The 21,301-nt window shown below is 37.7% G+C and overlaps 1 protein-coding gene across 1 annotated transcript in view; it reads left to right on the top strand.

Moving 5' to 3' along the window:
• The window catches only part of LOC102841613 (titin-like), a 305,333-nt gene that overhangs the window by 27,983 nt on the left and 256,049 nt on the right, over positions 1–21,301 (top strand). The window contains exons 20-42 of the mRNA XM_006866702.1: positions 1,529–1,671; positions 2,617–2,822; positions 3,385–3,618; positions 3,729–3,973; positions 5,657–5,913; positions 6,019–6,183; positions 6,268–6,436; positions 6,541–8,234; positions 8,401–8,682; positions 9,287–9,553; positions 9,639–9,911; positions 10,041–10,304; positions 10,391–10,651; positions 12,616–12,876; positions 13,473–13,736; positions 13,826–14,086; positions 14,227–14,487; positions 15,039–15,299; positions 16,070–16,211; positions 16,304–16,469; positions 17,606–17,837; positions 19,304–19,588; positions 19,808–19,933. Coding sequence (XP_006866764.1) covers positions 1,529–1,671; positions 2,617–2,822; positions 3,385–3,618; positions 3,729–3,973; positions 5,657–5,913; positions 6,019–6,183; positions 6,268–6,436; positions 6,541–8,234; positions 8,401–8,682; positions 9,287–9,553; positions 9,639–9,911; positions 10,041–10,304; positions 10,391–10,651; positions 12,616–12,876; positions 13,473–13,736; positions 13,826–14,086; positions 14,227–14,487; positions 15,039–15,299; positions 16,070–16,211; positions 16,304–16,469; positions 17,606–17,837; positions 19,304–19,588; positions 19,808–19,933 — 6,719 coding nt within the window. The remainder of the gene's footprint in view (positions 1–1,528; positions 1,672–2,616; positions 2,823–3,384; positions 3,619–3,728; positions 3,974–5,656; positions 5,914–6,018; positions 6,184–6,267; positions 6,437–6,540; positions 8,235–8,400; positions 8,683–9,286; positions 9,554–9,638; positions 9,912–10,040; positions 10,305–10,390; positions 10,652–12,615; positions 12,877–13,472; positions 13,737–13,825; positions 14,087–14,226; positions 14,488–15,038; positions 15,300–16,069; positions 16,212–16,303; positions 16,470–17,605; positions 17,838–19,303; positions 19,589–19,807; positions 19,934–21,301) is intronic.

The raw sequence follows: 21,301 nt of genomic DNA, 5'->3' as shown, positions 1-21,301 counted from the left end.
TCACCAGCTGCTCCTTGGAAACCCTATACAGGGTCGCTATGGGTTGGAATCGACTCGACGGCACTTAACAACAACAACAACATTACAAAGAATGGGTATTCCCGAACATTTAATTGTGCTCAAGAGGAACATGTACATAGACCAAGAGTCAATCATTCGAATAGAACAAAGGAATATTAAATGGTTTAAAACCAGGGAAGGTATGCACCAGGGTTGTATCCTTTCTTCATACTTATTCAATCTGTATGCTGAGCAATTAATCCCAGGAGCTGGAATATATGAAGAAGAATGTGGCATCAGGTTTGGAGGAAGACTCATTAACAACCTGCAATATGCAGATGACACAACCTGGCTTGCTGGAAGTGAAAATGACTTGAAATACAATGAAGATCAAAGGTTACAGTCTTCAGTATGGATTGCACCTCAATGTAAAGAAAAACAAAAATCACACCAGACTAGTAAATAACATCATGATAAATGGAGAAAAGACTGAAGTTGTCAAAGACTTCATTTTGCTTGAATCCACAATCAATGGAAGCAGCAGTCAAGACATCAAATGACATATTTCATTGGGCAAATATGCTGCAAAATACTTTTTTTTAATCTTAGAGAGCAAAGATATTACTTTGAGGACTAAGGTGAGTCTGATTTATAAGCATGTGAAAATTGGACAATGAATAAGGAAATCTGTAGAAGAATCTATGCATTTGAATTATGGTGTTGGAGAAAAATATTGAAAGTTCCATGGACTGTCAGAGGACAAACAAATCTGACTTCAAAGAACTACAGTCAGAATGCTCTTTAGAAGGAAGAGCAGCGAGACTTTTGGAGATGTTAGGCGGAACCAGTCCTTGGAAGACATCATGTTTGGAAAAGTAAAAGGTCTGGGACAAAGAGGAAGATCCCCAAAGAGATGGATTGACACAGTGGCAACAACAATGGGCTGAATCATAGTATCAATATGAGGATGGCCCGGGACTGAGCAGTGTTTCCTTCTAATGTACATAGGATTGCTATGAGCTGGAACCGACTCTATGACACCTATCACCAACGACATTATTTGGTTATTTATTGACTCTTTAAATGGAACAATGAACAAAATAATGTTATTTGGTTATTTATTGACTCTTTAAATGGAACAATGAACAAAATAATGAGCAAGATGAAAGAGTCAGAACCAACTCCATGGCACATAATCACCACCACCACCACTGTACAAATGACCTCATCATTTGCTAATGTAATCAAGTCTGTGCCTGTTTCTAGCAGTATTTGTTTCTATCCTTTATGTTTAAAGATATATGAATTTACTTAAACTGAAATGTTCAGCTTCTTTGGCTTTTATTGGCCTTCATTACTCATACCCATGCATGTCTTCAATTTTCAGCAATCTTATTGCTGATGATATGGTTTAGTCATGAGTTTGGAATCATTGAGTTTTACACCATAGTCCATTGACAAATAAGTCCCCTTCTTCAATACACATAAGGGTTATTTATGCCTGAATTATTTGTTCCTTTCCATAAAGATACAAAGTGATTTACAACAAGCAAACTGGTGAGTGCAAACTAGTGATTTCTATGACTTTTGCTGATGATGCTGGAGAATACACTATCGTTATTCGGAATAAACATGGAGAAACATCTGCTTCTGCTTCATTGCTTGAAGAAGGTGAGTACAACTCTAAGTGAGTCCTCTGAGCATGATAAGAATTGGAATACAGAGGCAGCAGTGCTGTGTGTTTGTTGAGAAGCTTGCTGCAGTAACCAGAGTTGCTGCTGCCTCAGCCTTCACCTCTGCTCTCTCTTCAGGAATGCTTTAGACCACATGACCTCAAAGATCATGCTGGTGCTATACTTCTAAGACTCAGAAATAGTTTTTATTGGGTGCATTAGTTCCTAGGCATACCATACCTTTGAACACACAGTGATTCTAAACCCAGTTGCCTTACAAATGCAGGCAGGTAACATTATTGAGCAACAGGCAAATGATGGCAACTTGTCTCAAGAACACAGTCACTTCACACCACTAGGGATGCATGTTCTAGGCTCAGTGTTCCTGGAATTTCCGATATTACAAAGATAAACTGGAAAGCAAGATTTTCAATCTTCATACATACTTTGAAAACATTCATGCTAACCAAAATGTCAGTAGAAAAACATTCATGCTAACCAAAATGTATCTGTAAACCACTATTGTCTTAGATAGTACTTCACATTTACAAAAGACCATCTCGTGATCTGCCTCATTTGATCTGCATATGGCCCTTAAGAGAAAATTAGGATATTGTCACCATTTAACAGATAAAGCACTCAAGACCAGAAAGGTTAATCAGTTGCCAAAAGCCTCACCACAAATTAGGAAAACCTCTACTGTAGTCTCTGGGGATTTACTAACATAAAACTATTAGTACATTAATTGTCTGGTTAGACTGGTTACTGTAAGTTGGGTTTCAAAACTCTATGAAATAAACATTTAGTGAGCACTTTGATAGTGAGCAATTTGATAGCACTCAGAAAACCTGATTCTTAAAAACTTACTCTAAGCCTTGCTTGAATAAACAGTGGCATGAATGCTTCTTAATAGGAACATTAACTAACTTGTTCCTAATCCTAGCTGAGTATGAGTTACTGATGAAATCCCAGCATGAAATGCTCTACCAGACACAAATGACTGCATTTGTGCAAGAACCCAAAGTTGGAGAAACAGCACCTGCATTTGGATACTCTGACTATGAAAAGGAATATGAAAAAGAACAGGCCTTAATTAGGAAGAAAATGGCCAAAGACACCGTACTGGTCAGAACTTACGTAGAGGACCAGGTGGGTATAAGAATGATGACTAGATAAACCATGCCATAAGCTATGCTTTCGTCCCACGTGTCTCTTTCTGTTTGTTTGATATTTTCATTTTCAAATGATGGTGTTAGAGCTAAGCTACTATTAGTATGTCCAGGTTCACTGCTAATAAGCTTCTTTAGTGGTCATGACATTTGCACATATGAAAGAATGTGGCTTTAGAAATAAGACTTACATATATAAAGCAAAAGACTGTTAGCACAACCAAGTTTATTACAGATGAAGACCCCTTAATTTGTATGCTGAACATCCCAAATATAACCCATATTCTTAGAATACCATTTTACCCAGCATGCCACAGCATTCACTGGTAAAGAGAATTGTAAGGCAGATTTGAACACCTAAACAAAACAAAAAGGCTTCTAAATTTTTCTCCGTCAAAACCTCTTAACAATTCTTTTTATGTTTTGTTTATTTTGTTTTGTTTTCTTTATCAATTTTCAGCTCTGAAACTAATACATATTCTTGAACAATTCCTATCAGCAATGATATATCTTTTTAACAAACTCACCTTTTTACTTTATAGGAATTCCATATCTCCTCTTTTGAAGAAAGACTTATTAAAGAAATTGAATACAGAATAATAAAGACTACATTAGAAGAACTTCTTGAAGAAGACGGAGAAGAAAAAATGTCAGTTGACATTTCTGAATCTGAAGCTGTTGAAGCAGGATTTGATTTAAGACTAAAAAATTATAGAATTCTTGAGGGGATGGGTGTTACTTTTCATTGCAAGATGTCTGGATATCCGTTACCCAAGGTAAAATACAGATATTGACCGTACTGCCTTGCCACAGTAAAGATACAAATAGGTTGCAACATAACTACTTTATCTAAATTTTATTCGCATATGAATGTTTTTCTTTGCAGATTGCATGGTATAAAGATGGCAAGCGCATAAAACCTGGAGAACGATTCCAAATGGACTTTCTACAAGATGGCAGAGCTAGTCTGCGAATACCTGTTATTCTTCCAGAAGATGAAGGAATCTACACTGCATTTGCCAGCAATATCAAAGGAAATGCAATTTGCTCAGGAAAGTTGTATGTGGAGCCTGCTGCACCCTTTGGAGCTCCAACTTATATACCTACACCAGAGCCAGTGAGCAGAATCAGGTAATACAAGAGTTGTTTAGTATCAATTGTTTTAAAACATGAAACATTTCAACAGCACATTAGGATTATGTGAAAAATATTGGAAGGTAGAGTTAGCATTGAACCTTGTCATTGGCAGTAGATTATTGTCAAGAGTTTTGATTTCTTTCCCCTATGTCCCCTTTGGACATATTGTCAGGAGGGACCAGTCATTGGAGAAGAATGTCACATTTGGTAAAGTGGAGGGTCAGAGAAAAGAGGAAGACCCCCCAGGGAGATGGATTGGTACAGTGGCAGCAGCAGTGGGCTCAGGTGTAGCCACGATTGTGAGGTTGGCCCAGGACTGGACAGTGTTTCATTCTGTTGTGCATAAGGTTGCTTTGAGTTGGTACCAACTCAATGGCATCTAACAATAATGTAAAACGAGCAAATAATTTTTTATTAGTAATACTATTAATTTTCCTAGTGCTGCAACTAATATGATTGTTGCTGTTAGTTTGTTGTCTAGTCAGTTCCAACTCATAGTGACTGTATGTTAGCAGAGCGGTCCTGTGCCCTCCTCACAATTGTTACGTTTGAGTCCATTGTTGCTGCCACTATGTCAGTCCATCTCATTGAGGGTCTTCCTCTCTTTCACTGATCATCTACTGAGCATGATGTCTTTCTCCAGTGACTGGTCCCTCCTGATAATATAGCTCTCATTTATTTAATGCTGTATTATTTATTAAATCAATTTATTTATTGATTTTTATATACATTATCCTTAATTTGGAGTCCTAATGTAAGGCTGTAGTATAAGTACTGGACTGCTGACCACAAGTTCAGAGGTTCAAATACACCAGATGCTCCTTGGAACCCCTATAAAAGGTCACTATGAGTCAGAACTGACTTGTCAGCGCTTAACAACAACATCCTTAATTTAGAGTTCCTGGGCAGTACAGATGTGCTTGACTTCTCAGTAAAAAGTTGAGGTTTCAGTCCATCCAGATGTGACTTGGAAAAAAAGGTCTGGTGACCTTCTTCTGAAAGACCACAGCCATTGAAAACTCTTTGGAATACAGCTATACACTGTAAGGAGTCAGAATTAACTCAGGAGCAACTATTAGGTGTTTTTTGATTTTTGATTTTTGTTTCATCCCTGACTTATACAACAGCCTTGATTATTATTGCTATTTTAGAGATAGGAGAAACTGAGGCTCTCCAACTTCATGAACGTTACCTTCGTTCACTCAGCCTCTAAGTGGTAGTTGCAGCAGTTGAAATCCATGTCAGATTGCTGCAATACTTAAAGAGGGATTGTTTCCCAAATATAATTTTCTCTTCTCTTCCCTGTCTTAGATAAAAGAAAGTATTTTTCTTTTTTCATAAATATAGTCATTGATTTATTTACTCAACTAACATTTATTGAGATATTTTGGTTGTTGAATCAAAAGATGTGGTGACTAATTAAATCCAAATGATGCAGAAAAGAAAGAATTTAGGATCATTCTAAGTCTGGGTTCCTGGATGCATTGAATAGCTTTTAACTGTGACCAAAGATACAAGAAAAACATAACTTGGGGGCAATAATATTGCATTCTATTTTGGATTCCAGTGAGTTCAAGGTGCCTTCCAATAAATTGACAAAAAAGAAGTTTATTTTACAGAGTTTTCTTTGTATTGCATGAGAAATTTCACTTTTGTCTTTGTTTTTTGTTTTTTCAGGTCTATCTCCCCACGCTCAGTGAGTAGATCTCCCATACGCATGTCTCCAGCACGCATGTCTCCGGCAAGGATGTCACCTGCACGCATGTCTCCTGGGCGTAGACTGGAAGAAACAGATGAGTCTCAACTTGAGAGATTATATAAGCCAGTCTTCGTATTAAAACCCACTTCTTTCAAATGTTTAGAAGGGCAGACTGCCAGATTTGACTTAAAGGTTGTGGGTAGACCAATGCCAGAAACATTTTGGTTTCATAATGGTATGAAAAGTTTTGCTTATGGATCATTAATTGAAAAAATGAGCTTAAGCATTTGCACCAATTTTTTTTTTTTTTTTAACTAACACCTATTTTTTTTTTGGACAGGCCAACAAATTGTTAATGACTATACCCATAAAGTAGTCATCAAAGAAGATGGTACCCAATCGCTGATTATTGTCCCTGCAGTACCCAGTGATTCTGGGGAATGGACTGTAATTGCTCAAAACAGAGCTGGCAAATCTTCAATTTCAGTGAATTTAACCGTGGAAGGTATTTGTTCTTAAAAAGAAATTATATTATCACATGAGTTTTAAATGGCTCTATTTACTCTAAATTGTAACCTTTTCTTTTCAGCCGTGGAACATCAAGTAAAACCAGTATTTGTGGAAAAACTGAAAAATATCAATGTAAAGGAAGGTTCTAGACTTGAAATGAAAGTCAGAGCTACGGGTAATCCCAACCCTGACATTGTGTGGTTGAAAAACAGTGAGATCATTGTACCCCATAAATATCCAAAAATCAGGTACGCTTACTTGAAAATAATAAAACTTTAGCTCATTAGATAATTCCAATAGCCAAGAAAACAATAATAACTTCAGAATTGATCACTTTTTTCATTTTTTGTAGAATTGAGGGAACCAGGGGAGAAGCTGCCCTTAAAATTGATTCCATTGTCAGCCAAGATTCTGCGTGGTATACTGCAACTGCTATTAATAAGGCTGGCCGAGATACCACAAGATGCAAAGTAAATGTTGACGTTGAGTTTGCAGAGCCTGAACCAGAGAGAAAATTAATTATCCCACGAGGGACATATAGAGCAAAGGAGATTGCAGCCCCAGAATTGGAGCCCCTCCATTTGCGATATGGTCAAGAACAATGGGAAGAGGGTGACCTCTATGACAAAGAGAAACAACAGAAACCATTTTTCAAGAAGAAGCTTACTTCCTTAAGACTCAAGCGCCTTGGACCTGCCCACTTTGAATGCAGGCTAACACCAATTGGTGACCCAACCATGGTGGTAGAATGGCTCCATGATGGAAAGCCACTTGAAGCAGCTAACAGGCTCCGTATGATCAATGAATTTGGGTACTGTAGCCTTGATTATGGAGTTGCATATTCTAGAGACAGTGGTATCATTACTTGCAGAGCCACTAACAAGTATGGAACAGATCACACATCTGCTACTCTTATTGTTAAAGATGAGAAAAGTCTTGTGGAAGAAACTCAATTGCCTGAAGGAAGAAAAGGCTTACAAAGAATTGAAGAATTAGAGAGAATGGTTCACGAAGGTACACTTACTGGTGTAACAACAGATCAGAAAGAGAAGCAAAAGCCAGACATTGTCTTGTTCCCAGAACCAGTAAGAGTACTCGAAGGAGAGACTGCAAGATTCCGCTGCCGAGTGACAGGCTACCCTCAGCCCAAACTCAACTGGTATCTCAATGGGCAGCTCATCCGCAAAAGCAAAAGATTCAGAGTTCGTTACGATGGCATTCATTATCTAGACATCGTGGACTGCAAATCATACGATACAGGTGAAGTCAAGGTAACTGCAGAAAATCCTGAAGGTGTGATAGAGCATAAAGTGAAACTTGAGATCCAGCAGAGGGAAGATTTTCGGTCTGTCCTTAGGCGAGCTCCTGAACCAAAGCCAGAATTCCACATACATGAACCTGGAAAACTTCAGTTTGAAGTTCAAAAAGAAGATAGACCTGTTGATACCAGAGAAAGCAAAGAAGTTGTGATGCTGAAAAGGGCTGAAAAAATTACTCATGAAAAGGTTTCTGAAGAGTCAGAAGAGCTGCGCAGTAAATTCAAGCGCAGGACTGAGGAGGGATATTATGAAGCCATTACGGCTGTAGAGCTTAAATCTCGTAAAAAGGATGAATCCTATGAGGAACTTCTAAAGAAGACAAAAGATGAGCTTCTCCATTGGACCAAAGAGTTAACTGAAGAGGAAAAGAAAGCTCTCATGGAAGAAGGCAAAATCACTATTCCAACTTTTAAACCTGATAAAATTGAACTAAGTCCTAGTATGGAGGCTCCCAAAATCTTTGAAAGGATTCAAAGCCAAACAGTGGGCCAAGGGTCTGATGCACACTTCCGGGTCAGAGTTGTGGGGAAACCAGACCCTGAATGTGAATGGTATAAAAATGGTGTCAAAATCGAGCGCTCTGACCGAATCTACTGGTACTGGCCTGAAGACAATGTTTGTGAATTGGTCATTAGGGATGTGACTGCTGAGGACTCAGCCAGCATCATGGTGAAAGCCATCAATATAGCTGGAGAAACCTCGAGCCATGCATTTCTACTCGTCCAAGGTAATTTGAATCTTTCTCATTTGATGGATTCTTTTTGTATTTATCCAAGAATTTACATTTGTGAATCTCTCTCTCTCTCTCTCTCTCTTTTTTTTTTTTTTTTTCTGTTTTCATTACTCAAATTGTGAATTTAAAGTAAAGTTCTTTTTCCTTCTTTTTCTTGTAGCCAAGCAATTGATCACTTTCACACAGGAATTACAAGATGTTGTTGCTAAGGAAAAAGACACCATGGCAACCTTTGAATGTGAAACATCAGAGCCATTTGTCAAAGTGAAATGGTATAAAGATGGTGTGGAGGTTCATACGGGAGATAAATATAGGATGCACTCTGACAGGAAGGTTCACTTCCTTTCTGTCCTGACAATCGACACATCTGATGCTGAAGACTACAGCTGTGTACTTGTGGAAGATGAAAATGTAAAAACAACAGCTAAACTAATTGTGGAAGGTAATCAATCATGTCTTAATTATTTCTTAAATGTTAAAGTCACCCTTAGCATGTGATAAAATTAGCTGTGCAGTTTTCCTATCATGAAAGCTATAATTTGGCAATTGGATATAGCAATAATCATTTATATTGCTAATTTAGAATATTGATGATTTGGATTTTAAAATAGCATGGTTATTTTGATATCTCCAATTTTAACTTTTATTGAAGTACTGTGAATGCTGGATCCTGTGTAAAACAGAAACATATCAGAGAAGGAAAACTCAAATATTTTCCACTAAAACAAACTATAGAAATGTAATAAGACTGCCTCCTGTCAAAGAGGAAAACTTGCGAGACCCAGAACAAAATAAGGCAGTCCCGTTGAGTCCTGGCTTTCACAGATTTCACTGTATAATATGATTCATTCATTGTTTTAAAAAGTGCTTTTTTTAGTATAAATAACTTCTTATTGTTGAAAATATGTCTCAGTCCATCATCAAGTAGATACTAAGAAAATTCCTGATAGTGCAGGGAAGATAAGACCTATGTAAGCCATTGTCTCTATTCTAAGTCTTAATGCAAAACTCTTCAGAGATCAATTTCCCCTAATCTTATGCCTCAGGTGCAGTTGTTGAGTTTGTAAAAGAACTTCAAGACATAGAAGTTCCAGAATCCTTTTCGGGGGAGTTAGAGTGTATTGTATCTCCAGAAAATATAGAAGGCAAATGGTATCATAATGATGTGGAGCTTAAATCCAATGGCAAATACACAATTACCTCTCGCCGTGGACGTCAGAACCTTACGGTGAAAGATGTGACCAAAGAGGATCAGGGAGAATACAGCTTTGTCGTTGACGGGAAAAAGACCACCTGTAAACTGAAGATGAAACGTAAGTCTTCCCACTCCTGCTGGTTAGCATCATTATAGTTTGTTTTTAAAACTGATCATAACTTATTTTCCTCCATATTTCACAGCCCGTCCCATTGCTATCCTACAAGGACTTAGTGATCAAAAAGTCTGTGAGGGTGACATTGTTCAGCTTGAAGTTAAAGTCTCCTTAGAAAATGTGGAGGGCGTCTGGATGAAAGATGGCCAAGAAGTGCAGCCCAGTGACAGAGTCCACATTGTGATAGACAAACAGTCACACATGTTGCTCATTGAAGACATGACTAAGGAAGATGCTGGAAATTATTCCTTCACCATTCCATCCCTTGGACTTTCAACCAGTGGGCATGTCTCTGTTTACAGTGAGTATAGCATGCACAACTTTATAGCTGCATTGTCAAGTGAAACAGGAAACTTTAATGAACAGACAGACATTTAAAGTGGAATTTATATTCATAATTTTTTATTTGTGTGTGTGTGTGACTTTGCAGGTGTTGGTGTGGTAACACCTCTAAAAGATGTTAATGTGCTCGAGGGTACCAAGGCTGTGCTTGAATGCAAGGTCTCTGTGCCTGATGTGACTTCTGTTAAATGGTACCTAAATGATGAACAAATCAAGCCAGATGACCGTGTACAAACCATTGTCAAAGGGACAAAGCAACGGCTAGTGGTTAATCGGACTCATGCTTCAGACGAAGGACCTTACAAACTGATGGTTGGCAAAGTTGAAACCAGCTGCAATCTCTCTGTGGAAAGTAAGGGTTCTTCCATTGAACTAATCATTTTTAGGTGTTCTACTTTCTCAGTGAAATAATAACCAAATCATTATTTTTGTCCCCAGAAATTAAAATTATCAGAGGTCTTCATGACCTTACCTGTACAGAAACCCAAAATGTGGTCTTTGAAGTTGAGTTGTCTCACTCAGGAATTGATGTCCTGTGGAATTTTAAGGATAAAGAAATCAAGCCCAGTTCTAAATATAAAATTGAAGCTCATGGGAAAATATATAAACTGACAGTTCTAAATATGATGAAAGATGATGAAGGAGAATACACATTTTATGCTGGAGAAAATATGACATCTGGAAAACTTACTGTGGCAGGTTGGTGCTTTTATCATCTAGCCAAAGTTCTTATGTGGGAAGGTGGTTTTAATTTCAGATACTGTACCATGCTTCTGCTTAGCTGATGTAATAGTAGTACCCTCAACACTGTCCCTGATACCCTACACTCTAGTGTTTTTCCAAATATACCTGAAAATTCATCTGCTCCATAAAGCCTTCCTTCATCTCCCCATTTACATGGGGGGATCACTTTATCTGTGCCTCTTTGAATGCTCTTGTCATATACATAACTTACCCGTTGGTCCCTCTTTCCCTCTCAGAGCCTGATCACTTGAAATATGGAATTTTGTCTTACTTCTCTCTGTATATTTTAATATATTACCCATGAGCAATAATATAGTTTAATTTGATTTCATTTAAATTTTATATTTTACAGATTTCTGTCTTTCTCTGTCATTCTTGATTATTTAGCTTTTGTTTATTTTGTTCCTTTCACACTTTTAATGAATTCAACAAAATATAGATACATTGAGAGTAGTATTTTTAAAAATATATAACTCAACAACTCTAATTCTTATGAAATGTGAAAATAAGACCATTCTCATTCAGTCGAAAGTCTTTACTTTAAATTGGAGAATCCAAAGTGCAAACTAATTTCCAAGAAAAATTTCAAAAGTCATCATTACATTTTTTGATTCATTACAATTTAAGTATTGAAGAAGTTGGGTTATTGCACTCAGATTAAACCTGTCCCGATGTCTATGACATATGGTATATAGGCAAGGTATATGGTATTGGGGCATCTTATTTGAAAGGAAAGGTTCATAGTTTATATTTTGTTGTTTGATGAGATTTCCTCAGAGACTTTGACCATGAAAATATTTCAAAACCAGTGTTTCAGATCCTGTACTTTGATGTGTTTAGTAGCAATTACTTCTTTTCGATGTATAACAAGAAAATTCTTTGAGTCCCTATGTGATTTTACTCAACATTGTAACACAGGGCAAATACTGCTAGGAACTGAGGGTATAAAAATGAATAAACCATAATATTTATTATTGATAAATTCACAGGCTCTGGTAGCATAGTGATTACAAGTTGGGCTGCTCACCTCAAGGTCAGCAGTTCAAAACTACCAGCCATCCCATGAGAGAACGATTTACAGGTCCCATAAAGATTTACAGCCTCAGAAACTCTATTCAGGGTCGTTATGAGTTGGAATCGACACCATGACACACTACCACCACCACCATCACCAGGGAGGAACAGATATATAAGCAACTGTCTTATTAAAGCAGCAATGGGGCAAAGCATCATAGAAGAGATGACATTTGTTACTATTAGTGTTCAGGAAACCCTAAGCTTTTAGAAATATGGGTAATTTGGACATTTTTCTCAACATTCTTTTTCCCAATGATACATCATACATAGTCCAAGGAAATAATCTTTAGGAGACTAAGTATAATGCCTTTGTAAAAAAAAAAAAAAAAGTATTAAGATAGAAGAATGCTATGGTGTTCAGAATTATTCATTAACTTGACAATTGCCTTTCCTTTGCAAAACTTTCCTGATTTTAGTATTTTCCCAGGCTATTAGTCATTCTTAAAGGATTTTAGTGGCTCCTTTTCAATGGGGGTAAAAATAATTTTATTAATATTTCATGACATTCAGAATTATGTTTTAAAATCTGGTATTTTACATCTAATTGTGAAATGATGGAACCTTGGTGGTTCAATAGTTAAAGTATTTGGCTGCTAACCAAAACGTCAGTGATTCAAATCCACGGGGAATGCAGAGAGAATGATATGTCTGTCTGCTTCTGTAAAGACTTACAACCCTGAAAATCCTTTGGGATAACTCCACTCTGTAATACTGACTCACCATGGGTCAGAATACACTCAACAACAGTGTGTTTCACTTGATTTGGTACAAAGATGTGTTTCTGTATATGTATATATATATATATTTAAGAGGCTCACACCATATATTTTCTTGATCCAAAGGTGGGGCCATCTCCAAGCCTCTCACAGATCAGACTGTAGCTGAGTCCCAAGAAGCTATATTTGAATGTGAGGTTGCCAACCCAGATTCAGAAGGGGAATGGTTGAAGGATGGCAAACATCTACCACTGAGTAACAACATCAGAAGCGAATCTGATGGGCACAAAAGGAGACTTATCATTGATGCCACTAAACTAGATGACATTGGAGAATACACTTACAAGGTGGCGACCTCCAAAACATCTGCCAAACTCAAAGTTGAAGGTCAGTGATACAATAATAGATTTATCCTTTTAAAATCATATTACATTCTTGACAGTTATCATTCAAAACACAAATATAGTCTTTGGATGCCCTAGATCTTCATTTAAAAATCATTATAAACTCACTAAACTTTCTTTCTGAGTCATAACTGTAAAATTGCTTACCACATGTATATGTGAAGGCTATTTCTTAGATTCAAGCATTGTGAAACCACTCAGTTTGCTGCTTTCGTTCTCTATCTCTCTTTCACCCTTTTCCAATCAGTTAAGCTATTAGTGTATGGCTATGTACACTTCATCCCATTCAAACTTAGATAAATCATAGCATACATGTACATTTCAAAATGGGTAACAGATTTTGCTAAATATGTGCAAATAGTTTTTCAAAACCACAAAATTTTTGGTAACTAGGATTACATCCAAGAAAACCTTATAAACCAGTTCTAGTCTGTTACATAGGATCATTATGAATTGAAACTGACTCGATGGCACACAACAGTTCTTTTACAAGGTGAACAGGTAATCATTTTTCCCAGGATTTCTCTTATTTGATGATATCATGTCTATTTTCTAAACCTGTCATAAATTTGCCTTCAGCTGTCAAAATTAAGAAGACTCTGAAGAACCTCACAGTGACAGAGACACAGGATGCTGTCTTCACTGTTGAGCTCACACACCCTGATGTAAAAGGTGTCCAATGGATCAAAAATGGGGTTGTGCTGCAATCAAGTGACAAGTATGATATCTCTGTCAAAGGAACTATCTACTCTCTGAGAATTAAAAACTGTGTCATTGTGGATGAGTCTGTTTATGGCTTCAAGCTCGGGAGGCTAGGAGCCAGTGCGAGACTGCACGTAGAAAGTAAGTTGACTTAGAAATGCTTTGAGTAGCCCACTTACAGTTACTATGAAATTAACCATACAACTGAATCCTTCCACTTTCCTTATTAGCTGTCAAGATCATAAAAAAGCCAAAGGATGTGACTGCCCTGGAAAATGCCACCGTTGCCTTTGAAGTCAGTGTCTCTCATGACACAGTTCCAGTAAAATGGTTCCACAAGAATGTGGAGATTAAGCCCAGTGACAAGCACAGACTGGTCTCAGAAAGGAAGGTTCACAAGCTGATGTTGCAGAATATCGCTCCCTCAGATGCTGGGGAGTATACAGCTGTGGTGGGCCAGTTGGAATGCAAAGCAAAGTTGTTTGTGGAGAGTAAGTGTTAGGCAACCCTCATGGCAGCTCACCCCAGGATCCCTATGTATTCATTTGCTTCACGGGGTTTTTCTTTTTGAATCCTTAGTTTTTAGAAAATGCAATATATATTAACTGAAGTGCTCTCTGCTTTTCCTAAGCATTACATATTACAAAAACCATGAAAAGTATTGAGGTGCCTGAGACCAAAACTGCCTCCTTTGAGTGTGAGGTGTCCCACTTCAACGTCCCTTCCATGTGGCTGAAGAATGGTGTGGAAATTGAGATGAGTGAGAAGTTCAAAATAGTTGTTCAGGGAAAACTCCACCAGCTGATCATCATGAACACCAGCACAGAGGACTCTGCAGAATACACATTTGTCTGTGGCAATGACCAAGTCAGTGCCACGCTGACAGTAACCCGTAAGTGCAAATAAAAAAATTTAATTTACATAGAATATTCATTATTATTCATTAGTAGTAGTAGTTCATTATTCATTCTGTATTCTACACTTTACCTCTTTTTTCCATTGAAAATATTTTAAATTCCTTGATTGAAACACCTACTGTCCACTGAGTTAGGCACTAGCATCTCCATCTGACTAAAATTTCCAGATTGGAACAGGATTGAAAGACTGCCAAGGAAGGTGCTCCGGTATCTCTCCTGTGGTCTTTGTTTTTCTGTCAGTTGGCATCTCTGCGTAGGCCTTCAAGAGTAGTATCATAACCCATGCCTCTGAACTACTATCAGTTCATTGTTGTTGTTGTTGTTAAGTGCTTTTGAGTTGATTCTGACCCTTAGCGACCCTGTATAGGGTTTTCAAGGAGCAGCTGGTGAGCTTGAACTACTGATTGTTGTGTTGTTGTTGTTAAGTGCCATCAGTAAAAACATTTCAAGTTTTCATTCTGTGCCTATAAACTCCATGCTGTAGTTACAAAATCTCCTTGTGTATTTTCTCTTCCCTCTTTTGCAGCAATCATGATTACATCCATGCTGAAAGACATCAATGCTGAAGAAAAAGATACCATTACATTTGAAGTGACGGTGAACTATGAAGGCATCTCTTACAAGTGGTTAAAGAATGGGGTAGAAATCAAATCAACTGACAGGTGCCAGATGAGAACCAAAAAACTCACCCACTCATTGAACATCAGGAATGTTCATTTTGGTGATGCTGCTGACTACACATTTGTGGCTGGGAAATCTACATCAACAGCCACTCTTTATGTGGAAGGTATGGCTTCATAATGTCATAGCCATGAAGTAAACTTTGAAGAAACTAAATAAAATGTATTTATTTTAATGTGTTTAATTAATGAATGGATAAATAAGACATGGTATATATATTTAATGGACTAATATTCAAGAATAAAATGAAATGAGTTACTAATATGTGCTACAATTTGGGTGAACCCTGAAAACATTATGTTTAGTGAAAGAAACCAGTCACAAAAGACTATATAGTTTTTCATTTATATGAAATGTCTGGAATAGGCAGATCTATAAAGACAAGGTCAGCAGTTCAAATTTACCAGCTGCTCCTTGGGAACCCTATACAGGGCTGCTATGGGTCAGAGCCAATTCAATGGCAATTAACAACAACAGCAACATAAGACAACAGAGTAGCTTAGTGGTTGCCTAATGGCAGAGGGGGCTCCTGGTGTGGTGCTGAAGGATCAGCACTGGACTGCTAATGACAAAGTTGGTGGTTCAAACCCACCACTCATTCCGTGCAAACCCTGTGCAGGGTCACTGTGAGTAGTAACCAACTCAATGGCAGAGGGAGGGGAGATGGGAGACCAGACAGTGATGGATGAAGGGTGTGAGATTTCTTTTAGGATTAATGGGAATGTTCTACAGTTGAGTGTAGTGATGGTTGCATGACTCTGAATATACAGAAAAGCTACTGCATTATATACTTTAAATAGATGAATTGAATAGTGTGCAAATTATATCTCAATAAAGCTGTTAAACTGTAATCACATTTATATTCTGTTTTTTCAGCTCGCCATATAGAATTTAGGAAACACATTAAAGACATCAAGGTTCTTGAGAAGAAACGAGCCATGTTTGAATGTGAAGTTTCAGAGCCTGACATCACTGTACAGTGGATGAAAGATGACCAGGAACTGCAGATTGCAGACAGGTAAGGGATTTGTCTTGCTATTTTTTCATAAGTTCACAGTTCCCTTTAATTCATTGCTGTACAATAAAATTCAATCTCCATTTCATCCACAGGATAAAAATACAGAAGGAGAAATACGTCCACCGCCTTCTGATCCCAGTCACTCGTATGTCTGACGCTGGAAAATACACTGTCGTGGCAGGAGGCAACATGTCTACTGCTAATCTCTTTGTAGAGGGAAGAGATGTTCGCATCCGCAGTATTAAAAAGGAAGTTGAGGTATTTTATGCACACTGAATTGTTTAAGAAATCATTGTTTTATATTTAAATATTTTTATTTTTTTAATTTTGGCCACAGTCTTTTAAAGAATGTAATCAGCTGATTCTTGCTGACTTAGACTTTTGTGCTGATATCAGTTAAGTCACAATTTGTACTCAGAGAATATGAATGTCCTTAGCAGCTGTCTAAATACTTTAATTAAAGCAGTTGTAGAAACTCCACTGTCTGATAAATGGCTACTTGCCAGGAAGCATCAACCAGAAAAGAGCTAGAATTTAATTGGTCACGTTCACATATCAATTCAAATTAAGGAATTTTAATTTTATGGCATTTTCTCAAAAGTCATCAAAGGAGAGGTGGGTGTAGAGGGGTTTAGTACACCAGGAACATATCCTGTGAAGTCTAGGAGGAAGACTGATAAAAGAAAGGCTGAAATGCTTCACTAGCATCCTGGCTGAGATGCTGAGCTAATCCCTTTGCTCTCTAGCACACTTACAGTTTGTTTTCATGGGTGCCAACCTTCCCAGCTAGTCTGATGATCCTAACATGTGAAGAGAAATAACATTTGAGTACAACATCATCAAATTGTTCATTCAATGAGTACTAGAATTTGTAGACCATAGGAAAGGCCTATAAAGACTTAGTGGGAAAGGCCTACATGAAGACTCGGCAACCAAGATAGGTCTTGCATCTTTTTTTTTTTTTTTTTTAGTTCCATTCTGAGCCTTACTCAATTTCCCCACTTATAAAATAAGGATACTAATCCTTACCTAGCCCACAAGGTTATTGATTCATATCATAGTAAATTAAATAGTAACTTAAAAGGCTTTGTAAATAAGCCAGATATAAATGGCCATTTCTTGTATTGTTAAGAAGCACACATTTATAAATAAAATAATTGTCTCTTTGTGAAATTCTCCACCCTCAATGCTAGTATAATCATGATTCTCTTCAAAAAAAAAAAAAGCCTGAATCCCATTTGCTCAAGACTAGGCATGGAAGCAGATTGTGCTATAACCAGCTAATTTGTAGTAGCTTAAAGTATAGGTTTTGCTTTTCAGTGAACAATGTTGGGAACAGGGTAACTGAAAGGAAACAAGGGCTTAATTTTCTTTCTATGTTGCTCTTTCAATAGGTCATTGAGAAACAGCGTGCTGTAGTTGAGTTTGAGGTCAATGAAGATGATGTTGATGCCCATTGGTATAAAGATGGCATTGAAATAAATTTCCAAGTTCAAGAACGACACCAATATGTGGTGGAAAGAAGAATCCACCGGATGTTTATCTCTGAGACCAGACACAGTGATGCCGGAGAATACACTTTTGTGGCAGGAAGAAATAGAAGTTCTGTTACTCTCTATGTCAATGGTAGGTAGAGATTATTAGCATATTACTTGTGGATCCATTTGCAATAAACCTCCCCTTTTAGGTCAATAAAGTACTGGCAATTTCTGTGCAATTTTTCATGAACCTAAGGAGCTCTGGTAGCATAGTGGTTATGAATCAGGCTGCTCATCTCAAGGTCAGCAGTTCGAAACTACCAGCCGTTCCGTGGGAGAAAGATGAGGCTTTCTGCTCCTGTAAAGATTTACAGCCTCGGAAACCTTATACAGGGTCGCTATGAGTTGGAACTGACTCGACAGCGCTTAACAACATGGTACTCATATGTCTTCAACCATATTTATTTTCTCATTGTATCTACGGAGAATGGAGGGAAGTTGTTAAAAGAACTGTTGAAATGCCATTTCCAGAAAGCTCCTAATAGCCCTAGTGTGGCCCTAAAAGATCAGCACTAGACTTGCCAACTACAAGATCAGCTGTTCAAACCCACCAGCCACTTCTTGGAAACCCTATATAGGGTTGCTATGAGTCAGAACCGACTTGATGGCACTTATTATAATATTCCCCAAATGGGTTTCTAAATATAGCAATAAACTGTGTTCTCTGTCCAGAGCCCCCAGTGCATAAGTACTGGGAGCACTGCCAACCTACAGGGGCATTTCCAGCACCTAGTATGAGTCCAGGCACAGAATCAGGCAGTGTTTTATTCTGTTTTACACAGGACCACTAGGAATCAGAAACTACTCAATGGCACCTGATAACAACAAATCTCATTGAATTTAACTAGATATGAATAATACATTTGTTCATTTACTATTTATTGATTACACTCACTAGTATTTGTACACAATGAAATGACTATGACGTATACACAACTATTTGCAAAACAAACAAACTTGAATGAGGTGTGTCTCTTCACCATATCATGTACCCAAATGACCTTAAAAAATAAGTAGTATGTAAAAGTTATTTTAGAATGTGCTATACTCACACAACCAGGAGCCAGGGTAATCAAGGGTATGCTGAGAAATGAAGAACCATCAGCACCCGGGAAAATAATAAAAGGTTTTCTCTTCCTAAAGCTTTTTCCTCTATTGTTGTTGTTGTTGTTGTTAAGTGCTATTGAGTAGATTCAGACTCTAGTGACCCTGTTCAGGATTTCCCAGGTTGTAAACCTTTGTAGGAGCAGAAAGCTTAATCTTTCTCCTGTTGAGCAATTGGTGGACTAGAACCAGTGACCTTGTGGTTCCCAGTCCTCTGTTTATCATTGCTCCCTCTATTAATACTTATTAAGGCCAAAATTCTGAATGTTTTCTTCCTTCTTACCACACATGCACATACAAAAACATTCTAATACTCTAAGGCAAGTAAAGATGCCTTAATCCCAAGGTGTTGTTTCTGGGCACATAACTCCCCACCAACTAATTAATGTAGCGTTTCAGCATCCCCCATGTTTTCACACTCCATCACTGGCTGCTTTTATCTACTTCCAGCTCCAGAACCACCCCAAATTCTGCAAGAGCTCCAGCCAATTACTGTGCAGTCTGGCAAGCCTGCCCGCTTCTGTGCGGTGATATCTGGCAGACCACAACCTAAAATTTCCTGGTACAAGGAAGAGCAGCTGCTCTCTACTGGCTTTAAGTGCAAATTTCTTCATGATGGTCAAGAGTACACGCTTTTGTTAATCGAGGCCTTTCCTGAGGATGCAGCTGTCTATACATGTGAAGCCAAGAATGACTATGGAGTTGCCACAACCTCAGCTTCACTAGCAGTGGAAGGTAAATACAACTGGCTGTTTCTCAGTTTAAAATAAAACCTCAGAAATCAGATTTTGTTCGCTTCAGTGCATTTAAAAATGTAATTTGGAGCGCATAAAGTTGGATTGCTGCCCACCTTTGGAAGAACTCTACTGACAAATTAAGATAAATCTGCATGCCCCCTTTTATGGAACCTGAAAGGTGACTATTCATGACAATTCTTGTGATCTCTTTCTTTAGTTCCAGAAGTTGTGTCTCCAGATCAGGAAATGCCAGTGTACCCCCCTGCCATCATCACTCCACTGCAAGACACTGTCACTTCTGAGGGTCGGCCAGCCCGCTTTCAATGCAGAGTTTCTGGAACAGGTGGGTGTCTGAGCAAAAGGCATCATTACTACTATTTATAAAGAATGATGTACGGACAAAAATATCTAACCTTTCCCTCTATCACAAACATCTTGTATGCATCATTTGAAGCTTAATGGAATGCAAAGAAGACTTACATGGATTATTAGATTATGAATGAGACCAATGTTTTCCAAAGTTTTAAACTTCAGAAAGTCATCTTCACTTAGTGGGTATACTTGTACTTTGTATCATTGATTGACTGAGAAAATACAATGACAAAAGTATAATTCTTATTAGATTAATTATAATAGCAGCCACATATGTTTTTTTAAAAAATAATCCATTTATACATAAGACATTTTTCAGTGTATTAACAATATGTGTGTGTATAATAGCAGCCACATATGTTTATTTCGGAGGTTGTAGTCTTAGAGGTGAAAGTCGGGGTTTTGTCAGAGAACTTGGATTTGTAGTTTGGTTCCATGACTTTGTGATCTTAGGCAAATACATGGCTTCTCTGATTCTCTTTCCCTCATGAGTAAAATGAGGACAATACTGCATTCACTCTTAAAACACCTAGAAAACAGTAGCTTCTAGAATGTAAACTCCATAAGAGGAAGTGTGGGTCCTTGCCCTCAAACAGCACCTAGTGCATAGTGGATAATCAAAAAAGTCATTATTCATTGGACACATGGAATAATTGTTAAATGTCTAGTCTCAATTTCTTAAGACTATTTTAGGATTTATTTGGCTAACCCAAGTCAGCATGTGCCCACCACAGAGTAATCACTCAGTCAGCATGAGCTGCTAAGATAATTATTTGCGGCATACTTACTAAACCATCAACACCTGATCCCAGGAATCTGACGTGGGTGGAATGACATAAAATATCTAGAGCCATTTCAAGCTAATCATGATTACAGACTGACCTCAGTAGGCAAGATAAATCACCCTTATCCCAAATTAAAACCCCTCCCTCTAATTCATGGCTATTCTCTACTACCACCAAAAAGAAATTCTTGACATCTGAGTGACTCACAGAACTTCTAATAAAAACCCCTCCCTCTAATTCATGGCTATTCTCTACTACCACCAAAAAGAAATTCTTGACATCTGAGTGACTCACAGAACTTCTAATAAGTTGTATTGTTTTGTTTATTATGCTTAGCCCATTAGTTTATAACGTAATCTGTAGATGAGGGTACTTCAGAAAGTTTATGGAAAAATGGAATTAAAAGGTAATGGAATTCTTCCAAAAACTTTTTGAAGAACCCTCATATTGACAAGAATCATTTTCTTCAACAAGGGAGTATTTCACTTGGTCTTCTGTGACCTAATGATTTCCTGCCCTGGGATTAGCATCAAGATACCGATCTGGCAACTAAA

Source organism: Chrysochloris asiatica, unplaced genomic scaffold (genome assembly GCF_000296735.1).
Source record: "Chrysochloris asiatica unplaced genomic scaffold, ChrAsi1.0 scaffold00094, whole genome shotgun sequence".
NCBI lineage: Eukaryota > Metazoa > Chordata > Mammalia > Afrosoricida > Chrysochloridae > Chrysochloris > Chrysochloris asiatica.
This window is presented reverse-complemented; position numbering and strand designations above follow the sequence as displayed.